Source organism: Gigantopelta aegis, chromosome 1, assembly GCF_016097555.1.
Source record: "Gigantopelta aegis isolate Gae_Host chromosome 1, Gae_host_genome, whole genome shotgun sequence".
Taxonomy (NCBI): domain Eukaryota; kingdom Metazoa; phylum Mollusca; class Gastropoda; order Neomphalida; family Peltospiridae; genus Gigantopelta; species Gigantopelta aegis.
In genome coordinates, this window is record NC_054699.1 from 28,435,108 (window position 1) to 28,452,043 (window position 16,936).

General features: G+C 35.0%; 1 protein-coding gene across 2 annotated transcripts; it reads left to right on the forward strand.

The window, feature by feature from the left end:
* Positions 1–58: 58 nt before the first annotated feature.
* Positions 59–10,539, forward strand: LOC121373351 (programmed cell death protein 6-like). Of its 2 annotated transcripts, none has more exons than XM_041499941.1 (6): positions 59–217; positions 2,268–2,329; positions 6,011–6,055; positions 7,067–7,225; positions 7,920–8,029; positions 9,073–10,539. In XM_041499941.1, the coding sequence occupies exons 1-6, from the start codon at positions 114–116 to the stop codon at positions 9,172–9,174; spliced, it is 582 nt and encodes a 193-aa protein (XP_041355875.1). In that variant the 5' UTR covers positions 59–113; the 3' UTR covers positions 9,175–10,539. The 2 variants fall into 2 exon arrangements, with proteins under 2 accessions (XP_041355875.1, XP_041355884.1); XM_041499950.1 differs by lacking the exon at positions 2,268–2,329 and adding an exon at positions 5,025–5,086.
* Positions 10,540–16,936: the final 6,397 nt, after the last annotated feature.

Below are 16,936 nucleotides of genomic sequence, written 5' to 3' on the forward strand. Positions count from 1 at the left end.
TATTGTCTGTGGTCCTGCTGTTACGAACCGGAAGTATCACCTGAGTTATTTCCGGAAGCTTATGGTTCAGGAAATACATTTTTGTTTCACAATCTCATTAGTCAGACTTGAATATGGCGTACAATCCTTACCAACAACAGCAGCAGCAACAGTACCGGGGACCCGCTCCTCCTCCCCAGCAGCCGGATCAGAATTGGTTAATGTCAGTTTTTCAAAGGTAATTACACTCACGATACTTATCGTCAGTGCCCCTGATTCCGTTATGATTTTATGCCTTAAAATTATGGTTATGCTTGAAATTCCGTGCGGTTTGCTTTCTTGTGTACGGTTCGCGCAATCAACATCAGATTAGTTGTTGACTACTTATAATTCTTTTGTACGGTTTTTCTTCACAATTCAGAAGCATTTTCATCAAAAATAAAGTTTAAAGAATTAAAGGGACATACCCTAGTTTTTAAACACTAAGGCATATTTTTATCTATTATAGCCGTTTGTGATAACTGAAATCAAACTTTACTTAGAATTTATGATTTAGATTATCAATTTCCGTACTTTCGAAGTGTTTTTGATCATCCTGGTGTTTTTAATATCACAAAATGCATTTAAAATGCCTTGTGCGTCTGAGAAGTAACAGTTATGGAGTCGAGTTTTAGTCTATTTTTAGAGGGTATTTCACCATTTCAAAATCACAGACTCGGGTTTCCCTCAATTGTAACTTTATCCAGATGTGTTAAGGTTTGTAGATTAACTAAACTTAGTTTTAATTTTCATGGGTTGAAACTAGGGTCTGTCCCTTTAAGTATCAAACCCTTAAAACCATTAATTTTACGTAATTAAGGAAGGAAATGTTTTATTTAACGATGCACTCATCACATTTTATTTACAGTTATATGGTTAAGGACCACACAGATATGAAAGAGGAAGCCTGCTGTCACAACTTCATGTTCTACTCTTTCTGATTAGCAGCAAGGGATCTTAAATATGCACCATCCCACAGACAGGATAGTACATACCACGGCCTTTTTTTAAACCAGTTGTGGAGCACTGGCTAGAACAGGAAATAACCCAATGGGCCCACCGATAGGAATTGATCCTGTACCACTAGGCTGTGTCCCACCCCCTAAAGTGCTCCTTTTTGTTTATCCTTAAAATTGCCAATATCAGGTGCCGATTGACTTGTAGTTGTAGTACTTAACTGATAGAAAAGAATGATGTTGACTTAACAATTAGTGTTTGTTGGGTTTTTTGTTGTTTTTTTCAATTTGCAGTCTATGCCTGAGAAGATATAATGCATTTTTCTGTCTCTGCTCTAGTTAACGAACAATATATATCATCTAACCTTCATATAAAATGTGTTAATCCCATTGGTTATTTACACCAAGACAAAACCATTGTGTACCCGTATCAATTTCTTTTATTCTCTGCCTGTAATCTTCTACAGTTTGCTGTCCCAAATTACATAATGCTATATAATCTAGAGCAATAATAGATTTAAAAAAACTAAAATATATTCAATCAAGTATCCATATATCATAATTATTTTAACTATAAAATACACCATTTAACTATAAAATATGTATATTTTTAGAAACTGTAGAGTAATCAATACTTGCGCACATCACATTTTTTCTAAAGCTCACGAGCACGCACAATCAAATGGCGTCACATTTATCAACAAAATCAAAGTGAACTAAAACAACACTTCCTGGTCCGTTAACAGAATATGTCTACATCATTTGTGTTTTTCACCATTGAAAAGTCAGTACCATCCATAACTTTAAAAAAAAAAACGGCTTCCTTAAGTTTGGCGTACTAGTAACTGTTAATGATCACCTACCTAATTACGAATTCGATTCATTTCAACATTCATGTTGTTTATTGTGATATTTACTTTATACATTCATTTCTGGAGTGGGGTGGGTGTGTGTTTTAATTGATATCTTTTTTTCAGACCATTGTGTATTGAAGACATTTGAAGTTAATAACTGTTCATGTTGTTGCAACTATTTTTCACATTGTCAAGTGCTTTCTTGCACGTCCATATGTTACATTTTCATTACAGCTTGACGTTAATTTGTTATAATAAAGAAAACTAAAATTTAGTAGTATTGGTCATTTTAAACCTTGGCACTCATGCACATTATGATTAGGTCCTGTTAATTTATATACATACAACACTTAACATTTGTTTAACGAATATATATAGTAAAACATAATATTTCAATTTTTGTTTGATCCTGTATTTTTAAACTAACACATTGTTTTAGAGTTGACCGAGACAGGAGTGGACAGATATCAGTCAAGGAGTTAGGAGACGCTTTGTCAAATGGTAAGAGTTGTCTCCGATGACGTCAGTATAACCCCCATTTATAATTTTACCCTTTTTTCTTCTTTTTTGACTTCATGTTGCATAGTGCCAGCATGGACAGGCAGAAGAGTTTACTTAGAGCCAGTTTCAGAAATTTAGAATATTATTTGAAAAGCCAATAATTTAGGTATAATTTATTAACTAAAAACAGTTTTATACTAAACAGGGTTAGATATCTCATAATCTTGTGCTTCTGGTCCAAAATCTGGATTCACAGAAGCACAGAATCTTACTAATTTCACATCGATGTCATCGTGATGTTTGACCAAATTGACAATCTCTTTGTTTACAGTTTTACATACATGTATGCATGTATATACTATGCATGTACATGTATGTGTATATGGCTTGTACTGTATATATACTAAGTATTACTTGTGCCTGTCCTTGTTTTCGTCATTTGCACTTGAAGGTGAAATGTTAATGAGCATGGGAATATTTAAAATTGTGTCAACACAAAATGTAACCAAGCAGGTGTTAAAGTTGCACATACATACATGTACATACATGTGCATATTAAATATTTAAATGTCATGACTTTTGAATGGGTTTTAATTATGTTGTTGTTATATTTTGTTTATTTTTTTAACTTTGTTTTGTGTTGAATTGGAGGGCATGCACCACCTACCTGTACATTTGTAAATGTAGTTAGTTCGTCCACCCCGTGGGCATGACATATATCATAATGTTTGAAAATATTTCAGATCATGACCTTTAATTATTGTAAATTCCAGTGACTGTAAATACAGACCTGTAACACTTTGTATAATATCCACAAGCATTACATTTGGGGATTTTGTTTTCAACTTTATGATTCTGCTGGATTTACAAAAGTGAAGAAATCAAGATATTTTTCAATGCCTTCTCATAATGTTTATTTACTAAATGCTTCTGGTCCAAAATCTGAATTCACAGCAGCACAGAATCTGACTAATTTCACATCAATGTCATCGTGATGTTTGACTGTACATGCATTCAACTGTTAGAGTGCATGTGTTTTAAATTTACAGGTGTGGGGGAGGGGCAGTTATGTTAACTCTTTCTTCTTTTTTTAAGTGTCATGATACTTCATGCCTTCTTCAAAAAAAAAAAAAAATTCTATGTGTTCCCTCTTAGAAATATACAATAATATGTACATGAATGTATATACAGCTGGTTTTGAATGTACAAATGATTGCACATAATGTATACTTTCGGGAAAATGTTCCTGTGTATTGTACAACATATTATTTTTAACAGAAAGTAAAATAAAATTGATTTCAAGAAAAAAAATTTGTTAATGAAACCTCTCAAAACTGGAATTCCCTCAAAACTAGACATTTTTCTCAGCCCCTTTTTAAATATCTGTACTGTACATAGAGAACCTCTCTAAACTGGATACCTCTTAAACCAGACTTTTTTACTTGGTATAGAGGGTGTCCAGTTTAGAGGAGTTTCACTGTACATATATGTAAGATGATTTGCAGTTGGTTTGAGACCATTTTGTTTGGTGCACAAGAACTTCTTTCTGCGAGTATATATAGTAGTTAGTATATAATTATAGGTTTGTATAGGTTTTCATGCAATCTGTGACACATTACTGACTGACAGACAAAAAATAAATTGATTAGTCAGTCAGCAAGCTGCTGCAGGTTTTATGGAAGCCAGATTTAAGCTATTTGTTCACCTTTGTCCACCATTACTTGCTTGTTTCCCTTTTGTGTTTGTATGTTCCCATGCTTTTCATGCAATGTGCATAGCATGCATACATGTTTTTATATATAAAGAAACCTTAATTTTTATACACACTGTCTGCTAACTCAGCCCTTTTGGTACAAATGTATCTTATTATAAGTCTTAACGTAACATAGACTATACACTACTGTTCATATACATGGATGTTCTTTTGTTAAAGGTTTTCGGTTTTGACATGTACAGGGTTTCTGCCAGAGGGTAAAACGGGTATGGCACCATACCCAGATACATGTATTTTGACAGATTTCATTTTTTTAAGTTAACTTTTTGACAAAATGAATTACTATTATCATTACTGTATGATTTTCTTAACCATAACCCTAAACGTAACCCATTGTCTTTCTTGGGGAGGCCCCCCATACCCTCTGTTGACTGTGGTTGCATTCAGTTCCATAGCGCCATATACCCAAAAATTTCTTTCTGGCAGAAACACTGATGTACATATTCAAATATCCATATGATGGTTACAAATTAAACAATGACCTGGGGTGTCTTTTGAAATATATTCCATGACATTCCATATGTCACTCTGAAATTGTTACGTACAATTTTGTTCTCTGTTCATATGCATGTACTTGTATCTGACTGTATTGCATAGGACTGGATGTTCAGTAAATTGGTTGCTGAAAAACCTTGTTGATACTCATTGTACATTCACAGTGATACAACTCACATGTACAAATGTACATGTATGTCAATGGTAATTCTAGATACCAAATTTTGGTTTTCCACATTGCATTGAATTTGTGTATAAAGGTTAAGCTTTCTTGCCCTGCATGAACAGTTTAATGAACCGATATCAAGAGTTCAGACTTCAGTGGACAGAATCCAGCATTTGGTGACATGATCACTTCGGCAATCATGTACAAAGTTCTGCTTGATGAAATTTTGTTACTGCAGTTAAGAGTTTTTGTTACTGTAGGATTGACAAGGATCGCAGTGGCAGCATTTCGACTAATGAACTTGGAGAAGCCTTGTCGAATGGTAAGAAAAAGAGTGTTTAACAACATCCAGACTATATAGCAAAACAAACCTGGTCATACATCACGTACATGTATATGGTATGTGAGTTACAGTACAAGCCAAGATAATTTGGACAAGTGAAAATATTGGCGAACAAGTTAATTTCTAGATGTATTTGTCAGTTGGACTATCACTGATGTATGTGCAGTTGTGATCAGCTTGCAAAGATGTGTGAGCATGGAAAAGCAAGTCTATGATGTGTAGTATTTTCAATGTCCTGAAAATATAAAACAAAATTTCATTATGGCATGCATGTTTGTGTTGTGTTTTTAGTAGTGTATAGTCTAGCTATGCTAATTTAATACTTATTATAATATAGTAAAAGGGCATGACACCACTAGAGCACATTGCTTAATTAATCATCGGCTATTGGATGTCAACATTTGGTCATTCTGACTCGTAGTTAACAGATGAAACCCGCTACATTTTTCTTAATGCAGCAAGGGATCTTTTATATGCACCTTCCCACAGACAGGAAAGCACATACCAGAGCCTTTGACAGGCTGTGGTGCACTGGTTAGAACAAGAGAAAAAACAATCAGTTGAATGGATCTACCAAGGTGGTGACTATATTTGAGATGTATTAAGTAGTTCATACAAATGTATCTCATATAATTTATAACATATGTATTTACAATGAGTGTTATCATTTTAATGTTTACACAGGTTGAATAAACATTTTGTAACAGAAATGTTTATGGCACATCCATTTTGATAACCTTTATTAATTAATATAAGATTAATATCAGTTGGTAACCTTTAATGCTAATAATAGTACATTAAATATTTTATCTGTCAGTTGTTATTTGAATGATTTTCAAAACAAAATGTACACGATTCAGAAATGTTTAAATTATTTGTTATTATTCATTTTAATTTTTAAAGGAACATGGACTCCATTCAATCCAGAAACAGTTCGACTGATGATTGGTAAGTTAATAGATATGAATATTCATACCGATGATTGGTAAATTAATAGATATGAATATGCATACTGATGTTTGGTAAGTTAATAGATATGAATATGCATACTGATGATTGGTACATTGTAAGTTAATAGATATGAATATTCATACTGATGATTGGTAAGTTAATAGATATGAATATTCATACTGATGATTGGTAAGTTAATAGATCTATATGAATACTTATACTGATGATTAGTAAGCTAATAGATATTAATATTCATACTGATTTTTGTTAAGTTAATAGAGTCTATATATGAATATTCATACCGATGATTGGTAAGTTAATATATATGAATATTGATATTGATGATTGGTAAGATAACTTAATAGACATGAATATTCATATTGATGTGCACAAAACAAGTCTGAGCAGTGATGTAACTTGGAGGATTGATATTTTAGGGCTCACATTTTACCAAGAGCCATGGTTGCTTTCGTTATTTGCTGTTGTCAGAGCTGGGCAGTATACCATATATACAGTACCAGTCTGTATCAGTATCGTGTCAGTACTGATTTACTGTGGCAGGCAAATCTTGGTATTGAAAAATGTTTCCCACCATTTAGTATTAGTGATGACTGTTAATTTAACTAAGTGGACTGTTGTCTTGGCATGTGAGTGAGATCGTACGCCTTTTCGCATAACCAAAACCGTTCTAATGCCAAAAAAAAGGTTATAAAAAATAAATGTGTCAAATTAACATATTTGAGTATAAATACATGGCATACTTCAACAATAAAATTTGTAAAATAATCCCCAAAACAGTAATATTTTTTGGTGAATTTTTTTTACCCTCTTATAAGTCGACCCCCCAAGTTATAAAATAATTTTTGGGTGAAAAAAATTCGACTTATAGGCGAAGATATACGGTAACTAATGTTAGTGTTAATTTTCACGTGTTTTTAATTATATATATTTTTTACCTGTGATATTTCTGTCATTAGTATTAATATTAATATTGTTCCTACTTGACAGGAATGTTTGACCGGGACCAGTCAGGAACGATCAACTTCCAGGAGTTCTCGGCGCTCTGGAAGTACGTCACTGACTGGCAGCAGTGTTTCCGTAGTTACGACAGAGATAACTCCGGGTCCATTGACAAGAATGAATTAAAAAATGCACTCACATCTTTCGGTAAGTTCACCCACAGTGGCTTTTATAGCTACATGTACATTTAGAACACTTTAGCTATAATCTATGTATAAAATATAGAAATGGAATCAACAAAATGACACCAGTTCCTCGGTTATTTTTATCACTTCACTTCATTCATTCTAGAACACCACCTCGTCTTACTCGACAAATCACTCACTTTGATCTGTCTGTAGACAGTTGGGAAAGCAAGCTGGAATCAGTTTGAAGTTTAGCTTGTGTTGTGCTAATGCGGTGGATGGGACAAGTCACTAATGAAACATATTAAAAAACATAAAATAACAGAGCTACTTCAAAGCTTTTAATGGTATTCTTGTCTTTTGCATGTTAGGAACTTCTCAGTAATTTTTTTTTTTTTAAAGGAAGATGTTGCCATAAAATAATGTTCATGTACCGTTGACAACAATTCATTGTTTGTTACATATTAAATAAATCCAAATATTATTAGTTTTTATTTAAAAAAAATCCCCATAAAAATTAAAATTCCTAACAGTTGATTTATCTGACAACATACATGTGGTGCACATCTCAACTAATCAAAATGATGAATGAAACAAAATCACTCTTAACACCACAAATTTCAAGAAATCGCCCATTTTTTAATTTATTCATTCATTCCGTTATTTGTGTATTTATTTACTCATTCATTGTTAGGTTCATTTATTTACTTCCTCAGGTTACCGGCTGTCTGACCGATTCTACGATATCCTCGTTAAGAAGTTTGACAGACAGGGTCGAGGAACAATAGCCTTTGATGATTTTATCCAGTGCTGTGTGGTTCTACAGGTCAGTGGCATTAACATGTCTGTTTACAGAGTCAGGAACAGTCCATACTCCAACCCCATCCCTCGTTCTCCATTATACATTCATGGCAGAGCTCAGGGGACTATAGGTTTCATCTCCACCTGTCCGTGTGTTTGTCAGTCAGTCAGTCTATCCCACATAGTGCTTTCTCAACTCTTTTTTTTTTTTTTTCTTCACATAATTCCTCAAGATATTCAGCTGAATTTTTAACTTTTATTTTAGTAGTCTTATTCAACTTACTATGCTTGCACAACACTTATGCCTGAGTCATACCTTCACACTGCAGAATTCTCTCCCTTGCCAGATATGCGTAGTGATATCCTTGCACGGACTACCTGTAACCTCATTCTCAATTCTGCAGTCCACCTGTGAAGACACTGTTAAGCTCGGGCAATAGTTTTTGTTAACCTGTAACTTTGTGTTTGCTTTTATTTCTTTTATTTTTTTCTGAACACGGCATACAGTTTGTTTCGGTCGGGATAAAGTTTGACTTGGCCCATTTTGACAGAGTTATTGGCTCCTGAACTTAGGAAACTTTATGGGACATAGTGATACATTGTTTTAGCAGTAGCACAGCATGCTTGTTTCTATCTTGGTATCACATCCCTCAGTTTCATATTTTTGGGACAGCCATTCACACGATGCAGTATTATTATTTTTTGTGTATATTCATAGTGTTTTCCCTAGCTTGTTTTAGCATGGTGCAGCACCATGCCTCAATAGTGTAGCACCATGTTGCCGTAATCAGTGCCATGCTGCCCTGAGATTAAACAAGACTTTTTCACCAATTAATTCTAACATTGCCTTTATAAAACACCCAAAAAGGTATTATTAATTAATAAAATATGCATTTTATATCTTTTGCCATTCATTTATTAAAGCAATTACATTAATGTTTATTTCAATTAATTTTTGTGTATTTTTAATGGAAAAAAAAGTGCCGTGAAAATGCCCCAAAAGTGTTTGGTCTACCATGCCTTGCCAAATTTCTAGGGAAATCACTAATTCACTGTTTTGTGTTTCAGACTCTAACAGGCTCGTTCCGGCTGTACGACACGGATCAGGACGGGTGGATACAGATCACATACGAACAGTTTCTAACCATGGTGTTCAGTCTCAAGAGCTAGTTCGGTTTCCCTCGTACAACTGCTGCCTGTGTACAATCGAACCATATGCTCAAAACAGTGCTCTGCTATTGTAAATGAGTCTTCTAACCCTTGTGACCGTTTTTTATTGCAGTATGGCAACAAATTCAGTGAACAATAAGAGCTACATGTATGTGAATATTACAGAAATCCATAGATCAATTCATATTTTTTTCTAAAGCCTAAAAATATAAAAGAATGTTCAGTTAACAGCTTCGTTTTAAATCAAACAACACTTAATTTTTTGTTATCTTTGACACTGAACATTTTACTGCTGTTCAGTGTACAGCTTCATAAATATTTGTTTCGCCCTAAATTAACATTCAGTTTCTGTGTTTAAATTTAAAATACAATCATGCATTATGTCCAATACCAGTAAGTAATTAAAATACATTAATCTCCCTCACGGCTGTTGGGAAGATGAAAGCTAAATACCAGGCCCCATGCTTATAAAACCTTTTTTGAGTCTTAGCCTCGAGACTTATAATTGAGTCTGAGATTCAAAACGTTTTATAAGACACGGGGGTACAGAGTGTGTCATATGTTTCTATATTGGTCCATCATGTCAGTAATTCGGTATCTTATCCATCATTTGATATTCTTTTTATTTTTTAAATTTTGGTTCTTTGTTCTGAAGACAACAAAAAAAAGAAGATTTAAAAGTGTAAAGTTAAGAAACGTTTTTTTAATGTAACTCTACAGTAACTAATATTTGATGTACATGTATATATTTTGTGGAACAGTAGTAGCAGATTGCCAAGGAAAAAAAATGTCAGTTTAATGACACCGCATTCATAGTTTAATCTATGGCTATAATATTTAAGAGAAGTCATAATTTTCACACAGTGTCATGTTTGAGAGACAAATCCTCACTTATATATAAAATATCTTCATGTATATCTAATAGTCACTGATGAAACAATGTGCTAAGGTGTCATTCAACATTCCTTTCATCTGTTTTATATTTAATTAGAGCAGTGTGTACACGTATTGGAATTAATAGTTGTTGAGTTGAAATTGTGTGTAAACTTACAAAGAGGTTGTTTTATTTGTATAAGTAATATATATGGCTCTGTTAAATCATGATCATAATATTAATTTGTAGATCTATACAGACAATATAGATTTTTATTACCCAGCGGTCACTCATAACAGGGAAAATATTTTCCATATTTTCTCAGTGGGAAATATTCCGCATTGGTCAAACAAACAATACTAATATTACTATTGGATGATTTGATGCTTACAAACCAATGACCTTGTCGGTACTAAATATGATGTCATCACAATTTGGCAAACACAAAATGACGTCATGTAGTTTAAAGAGTTTGCATTTATGGCTCTCTGTTTTTGGTGTTAAATGTATAACAAAATGTCATTTTAATGCAATTCATTATAGATTTTGTACCAGAATAAAGAGAACTTTTGTTTTGAAAATTATCTATGAACGTGATTAAATTACAAAATTATAGCAATACTCAGAACAGTGCATAAAGTCTTTTAAATTGTTTTTATAACTGTGTGTTCATGTGTGTCGAAAATAAACGCTTTTAGAGAAAACAATAGCTGAGGTAATAAATAGAATAACAAACTCTATACCAGTTATTATCAAATTTATGTCCCTCGTGAAATAATTTTCATTTGTCATTCAGGACATAAATTTGATAATAACTGGTAACTCGCTTATTATCCTCTATATATAGACAATATAGATTTATATAGACAATAAGAATGTAAAGTCGAGAAATCAAATTTATTTGTTGTTTATGAATTTAAAAATCTAAACTTCATTTTTAAGGTCACATGAGTAACTGAGTATTTGTCACAATTTGTCAGTCATAAATGTTATGTATTATCAGTTGAAAACATATTACAATAGCAGCAAACTGATAAAAGTCCCTTTAATGGTTTGGCTTTATACGTTTAGAATGAACTACAGGCGTTTGTGCCTGGGGTTTATAGGTTTTTAGCAGAAGTATCACCATATGTTAAAATTTGGAACACCTTAGAAGTTGATGATGAAACAAAATAACAGAACTAAACAATATTGCAGCTAGCATGTTCTTTTGTTCTTTTTTTTCTCACAATAATTTCTGTTCGGTTTGATGTAAAAAGAACTTGAAAAGGGTTAGGGTTATTTTAAACTGAAATTATCAGGTCAGGTCATAGGGATTAACATGCACATTCAGAGCAAGCTGGTGTGGCACACGCCTGTCATGGGTCTGCCCATGCTGGCTCCTCCATCCAGGACAGGAAAGGGTTTGGAGTGGATGGCAGGAGGGACCGCCCATGCTGGCTCCTCCATCCAGGACAGGAAAGGGTTTGGAGTGGATGGCAGGAGGGACCGCCCATGCTGGCTCCTCCATCCAGGACAGGAAAGGGTTTGGAGTGGATGGCAGGAGGGACCGCCCATGCTGGCTCCTCCATCCAGGACAGGAAAGGGTTTGGAGTGGATGGCAGGAGGGACCGCCCATGCTGGCTCCTCCATCCAGGACAGGAAAGGGTTTGGAGTGGATAGCAGGAGGGACCGCCCATGCTGGCAAGTACAAGAGAACACCAGCAGCCCGACCAGGGTCGGTAGCGGGTGGGGGCATTTGTGGTGCTGGTGAATTTTGAATGTCCTGTAGGATTAAGTCCAAAATATAAAGATTTTCAGTTTTCAGAGGTAATTTTGGCACATAATTTGGATCGGTTCATCGAAAAGAAAACTGAAATTATTAACAGAAAACATTTTTAGTGAAAGCTGGTAACAGGGTATACACGTAGGTACATAATTTTATGGTGTGTATGATTTGCCAAAATTAGCTTAAATGTGCCTTTAAAGTTCATGTTAATGGCAATACTGAATTACAATGTACCTTGTAATTGTTTTGCTGGGGGGTTTTATTGAGTAAAAAAAATAAAAAATCAGACTACATTGCTAATGATGTTTTAAATTTGTTGTTATTAGTAATACAGTCGGACCGTGTTAATCAGCCACCTGTCTGTAAGAGGCCAACTATTATTCCACATGATATGTTTTAGTGTAAACAGAAACGGACTTGTACTATGAAAACAATTGTCGTAAGAGGCTACATACTGTATGGTATTTCTGAATCGTATAATGTATGAATGGAACTGATTCATCAGTCACCTAACTTAAGATGCCACCTTACTGTTCTCTCATTAGGTTTAACATAGTACAAATTGAACTTTAATCAACATCTTTCTGTACTGTATTTTAAAAATGCCATGTTACTCTCTCCTGAACATCAGACTTCTTTGGGAGTTCACTTAAGACACTTTTGATTGTTTGCATGTGTATATATATATATTATATATGTGTGACTAGTAAGATAAATATAATATTATATCGCGTCCAAAGTTATTTTGTTCATCCTTCTTTGATCATCGTAAATTGTGATTTTTACATTCCTAATAATCTTTGATGATATAATAAAGATGGATTTATGAGCCAATGCATTTAGTGTTGACTTTGGTTTATGAAATATACATAATAAAAGTACCAATGGAAAGTTTGTTTTGTTTAATGACACCACTAGAGCACATTGATGTTACTAATCATCGGCTATTGGGTGTCAAATATTTGGTTATTCTGACAGATTGTCTTGGAGAGGAAACCCACTAAATTTTTGCCATTAGTAGCAAGGGATCTTTTATATGCACCATCACACAGACAGGATAAGCACATACCACAGTAAAGTACCAATGGGTAAATATTATATTTACAGTCATTGTTGGAATGTATTTTAAAGTTTCTTAGAAGTGGCAGAGGCAGATCAAGTGAAATAAAATTTAAAAAACAGACAGGATAGCACATGTCGGTGGTATACCAGTCGTGGTGCACTGGCTGGAGCGAGAAATAGCCCAATGAGACCACTGACAGTGATCAGTCCTGAACCGACCATGCATCAAACAAGTACTTTACCACTGGGCTAAGTCTCGTCCCTTTATGTATGGTATCGATACATTTACTGTTAACTGTGATGGGTGCCACCGGTGGGGCAGGATATACTCACCTTTCATGAACACCTGATATCATCACTATTATGACTGATTCACCACTGCTTGACATCGCAGCTGTACTTTAATGAGCTCTGTCTGGTGCTAAGTTTTGATTTAGTAAACTAGGTGGAGTGGCAGTGCAAGAGGGAAGGAAGGAAGGGAATTTTTATTTAACGACGCACTCGACACATTTTATGTAAGGTTATATGGTGTTCAGACATGGCTAAGGAACATACAGATATTGAGGAAGAAACCTGCTGTCGTCACTTAATGGGCTACTCTTTTCGATTAGCAGCAAGGGATCTTTTATATGCACCATCCCATAGACAGGATAGCACATACCACAACCTTTGATATACCAGTCGTAGTGCACTGGCTGGAGTGAGAAATAAAGAAAGAAATGTTTTATTTAAAGACACACTCAACACATTTTATTTACAGTTATATGGCATCAGACATGGTTAAGGACCACAGATTTTGAAAGGAAACCCGCTGTCGCCACTACATGGGCTACTCTTCCGATAAGCAGCAAGGGATCTTTTATTTGCGCTTCCCACAGGCAGGATAGCACAAACCATGGCCTTTGTTGAACCAGTTATGGATCACTGGTTGGTGCAAGTGGTTTACACCTACCCATTGAGCCTTGCAGAGCACTCACTCAGGGTTTGGAGTCGGTATCTGGATTAAAAATCCCATGCCTCGACTGGGATCCGAACCCAGTACCTACCAGCCAGTAGACCGATGGCCTACCACGACGCCACCGAGGCCGGTTCAGAGCGAGAAATAGCCAAAATGAACCCACTGTGACAGGGATCGATCCCATTTGGTTATTCTGACAGATTATCTTAGAGAGGAAACCCACTTTATTTTTTCCATTAGTAGCAAGGGATCTTTTATATGCACCATCCCACAGACAGAATAGCACATACCACGGAAAAGTACCAATGGATAAATATTTTTATATTTACATTCATTGTTGGAATGTATTTTAAAGTTTTCTTAGAAGTGGCAGAGGCAAATCAGGTGAAATAAATTTTAAAAAACAAAACAGGATAGCACATACCACGGCCTTTGATATACCAGTCGTGGTGCACTGGCTGGAGCGAGATATAGCCCAATGGGCCCACTGACAGTTACTGATCCCAAACCGACCGCACATCAAGCGAGAGCTTTACCACTGGGCTACATCTCGCCCCCTGGTGTATGGTATCAGTACACTAACTGTTAACTGTGATGAGTACCATTGGTGGGGCAGGATATACTCACCCTTCACGCACACCTGATATCTGTTATGACAGTGATTCATGACTGCTATGGGGACAGTGTCTGCAAAACGTTCCTTCTCTTCCATCCCCCAAAATTGGGGTTGGACATTGAATAATCGTGATGAATAGAAACCTTTGTGGACAACCTTGCATCAGGCAGAGGACTCATGTTACGAGTTGATCCTCTGTGGATGTAAGAAAGGCTGTACGGCAAGGTGCAAGTGCGTCACAGCCAGTCTTCAGTGTACTGCCTTTTGTCACTAGGGGGGAGTGTGGTCAAGAGTAAGAAACCATTCAGAAAAGTCCAAGGTTAGTCCATTTTTGCATTTGTATTTTTTTGTATTAACATACCACTTACATATTATTATGAAAACATTTCATATGTTTTAAAGAGATATTCCTGAGTTTGCTGCACCTTTTAAGATGTTATTGATTAACAGAGACGTTTTAACGATTGTAATTAGGCTACATATCAAATATATTTTTCTGCATAAAATATTAGTGGCTGTATATATTAAACGTGTTTCTGATCGTTCTAATATTTGTACTAGGTTAAATTTCATCTTATTTCCTAAAATATAGTTTTTTCGTACGTTTGAAATTATTTGAAGACAAAATCCAGTTTCGGCTTCTTACAAATATTAAGACGACCAGAAACACATTGAATATACAGACACTGATATTCTAAACAAGCAAATATATTTAATATGAAAGTTTAATCGTAGAAATATTTTATTTGTCGGAAACATCCAATCTAATTAAAATTAGCTCCACTATTACATGTGGATCTAAAGACAGCCAGTTGGAGCTCATGTCCACCAATCAAAACCTTACTTGCAGAATCCTGCCAGTGATTTAAAAATAATTTGAAAACATTCCGAATTATCCTGAGGGTATACGACATGTTTCGTGTGAATTACGAATGCCTTAAAACATGTTTTATTTTATAAAATAAATAATTTGTAATGTAAAACTGAAGACTGATTTAGGTTTTTTTAAATTTTATAAATAAATAAATAATTTTTAATGTAAAATTGAAGACTGATATTAACCCACCCCGTACGTATTGGTATGGTTCGCTGTACTGCGGCCACTAAAATAGACTCGCCCGATATTTTTAGAATTTGTATGCTCCCAAATAACGTTATAAAGGCGAAGTGTGATTGGTCAATATTTAAATTATTATTTACAGACGAAATGTTACCTGGACATTGGGGACTACGCAGTGTTGTTAGTTTTAAATCACTGGCAGGATTCTGCAAGTAAGGTTTTGATTGGTGGACATGAGCTCCAACTGGCTGTCTTTAGATCCACATGTAATAGTGGAGCTAATTTTAATTAGATTGGGAAACATCTTACAATGCAGCAAACTCAGGAATGTCCCTTTAAAATGTGTTGGAATAAACCTTTAACAAGGTTGATGACCTAGTTTTAGTATTATAAGTAGGTCAAGATGGTGACTTACTTTTGGTATAAGTAGGTCAAATTGAACTAAATGGCTTAAATCTTACTTGGTTTGATGGTTTGGGTGTGATCAATGGTATTAAATGGATATATGTGAAGAAATCGTGAGATCAATGTCAATTAAACAGGTATTCCAAAAAAACCAGATTCATGTCACGTGACATAACTTTGACAGATTAGAATCCGATTAATATCACTGGAAAATCTTGCATCCTTTAAAAAATGTAATCTACATGTTTTCCCCTATATGTGGACAAAAGGAATCGTTTTGAACCGAAAGTGCATACTTTGGTTTAATAACGTCGCTTAACAACTACCCTATGCTTGGCATAACAGCTGTACGTATTCTAATGAGCTCCGCCTGGTGCTACGTTTTTATATTTTCCTCCATACTTATTTATTGTATTTTTCAAAAGTCGCTTTCAAAATAAGTAAAAATGTAAATGCTTTGTAATAATACAGAACAAGGACCCATAGACTTGTGATAAAAAAGTTTATTTCATTTAACAACACCACTAGAGCATATTTATTTATTAATCATCGACTATTGGATGTCAAACATTTGGTCATTCGACGCAGTCATAGAGAGGGAACTCACTACATTTTCCCATTCGTAGTAAGGGATCTTTTATATGCACCGTCCCATAGACAGGGCAGCACACACGGCTGGAACGAGAAATAGTTCAATGGACAGTGATCAATTCCACACCGACCGCGCATCAAGCGTGCACTTTATCATTGGGCTACGCATCCCGCCTCGAATGAAGGAGCGGGTTTAGGCCTACAGATTTACATGACCCGCACCTCAGTTATACAATAAATAAAACAATCAAATTAAAATTAGCTCCACTATTACATGTGGATCTAACACCAGCCAGTTGGAGCTCATGTCCACCAATCAAAACCTTACTTGCTGAATCCTGCCAGTGATTTAAAAATAATTTGAAAACATTCCGAATTATCCTGAGGGTATACGACATGTTTCGTGTGAATTACGAATGCCTTAAAAC

Bases quoted from the DNA above. Each gene is read 5' to 3' on its own strand.
- LOC121373351 (XM_041499941.1), top strand. From the start codon at position 114: ATGGCGTACAATCCTTACCAACAACAGCAGCAGCAACAGTACCGGGGA. The intron at 6,056-7,066 runs GTAAGTTAATAG...CCTACTTGACAG, and splicing joins AACAGTTCGACTGATGATTG to GAATGTTTGACCGGGACCAG. The intron at 8,030-9,072 runs GTCAGTGGCATT...TTTGTGTTTCAG, and splicing joins AGTGCTGTGTGGTTCTACAG to ACTCTAACAGGCTCGTTCCG.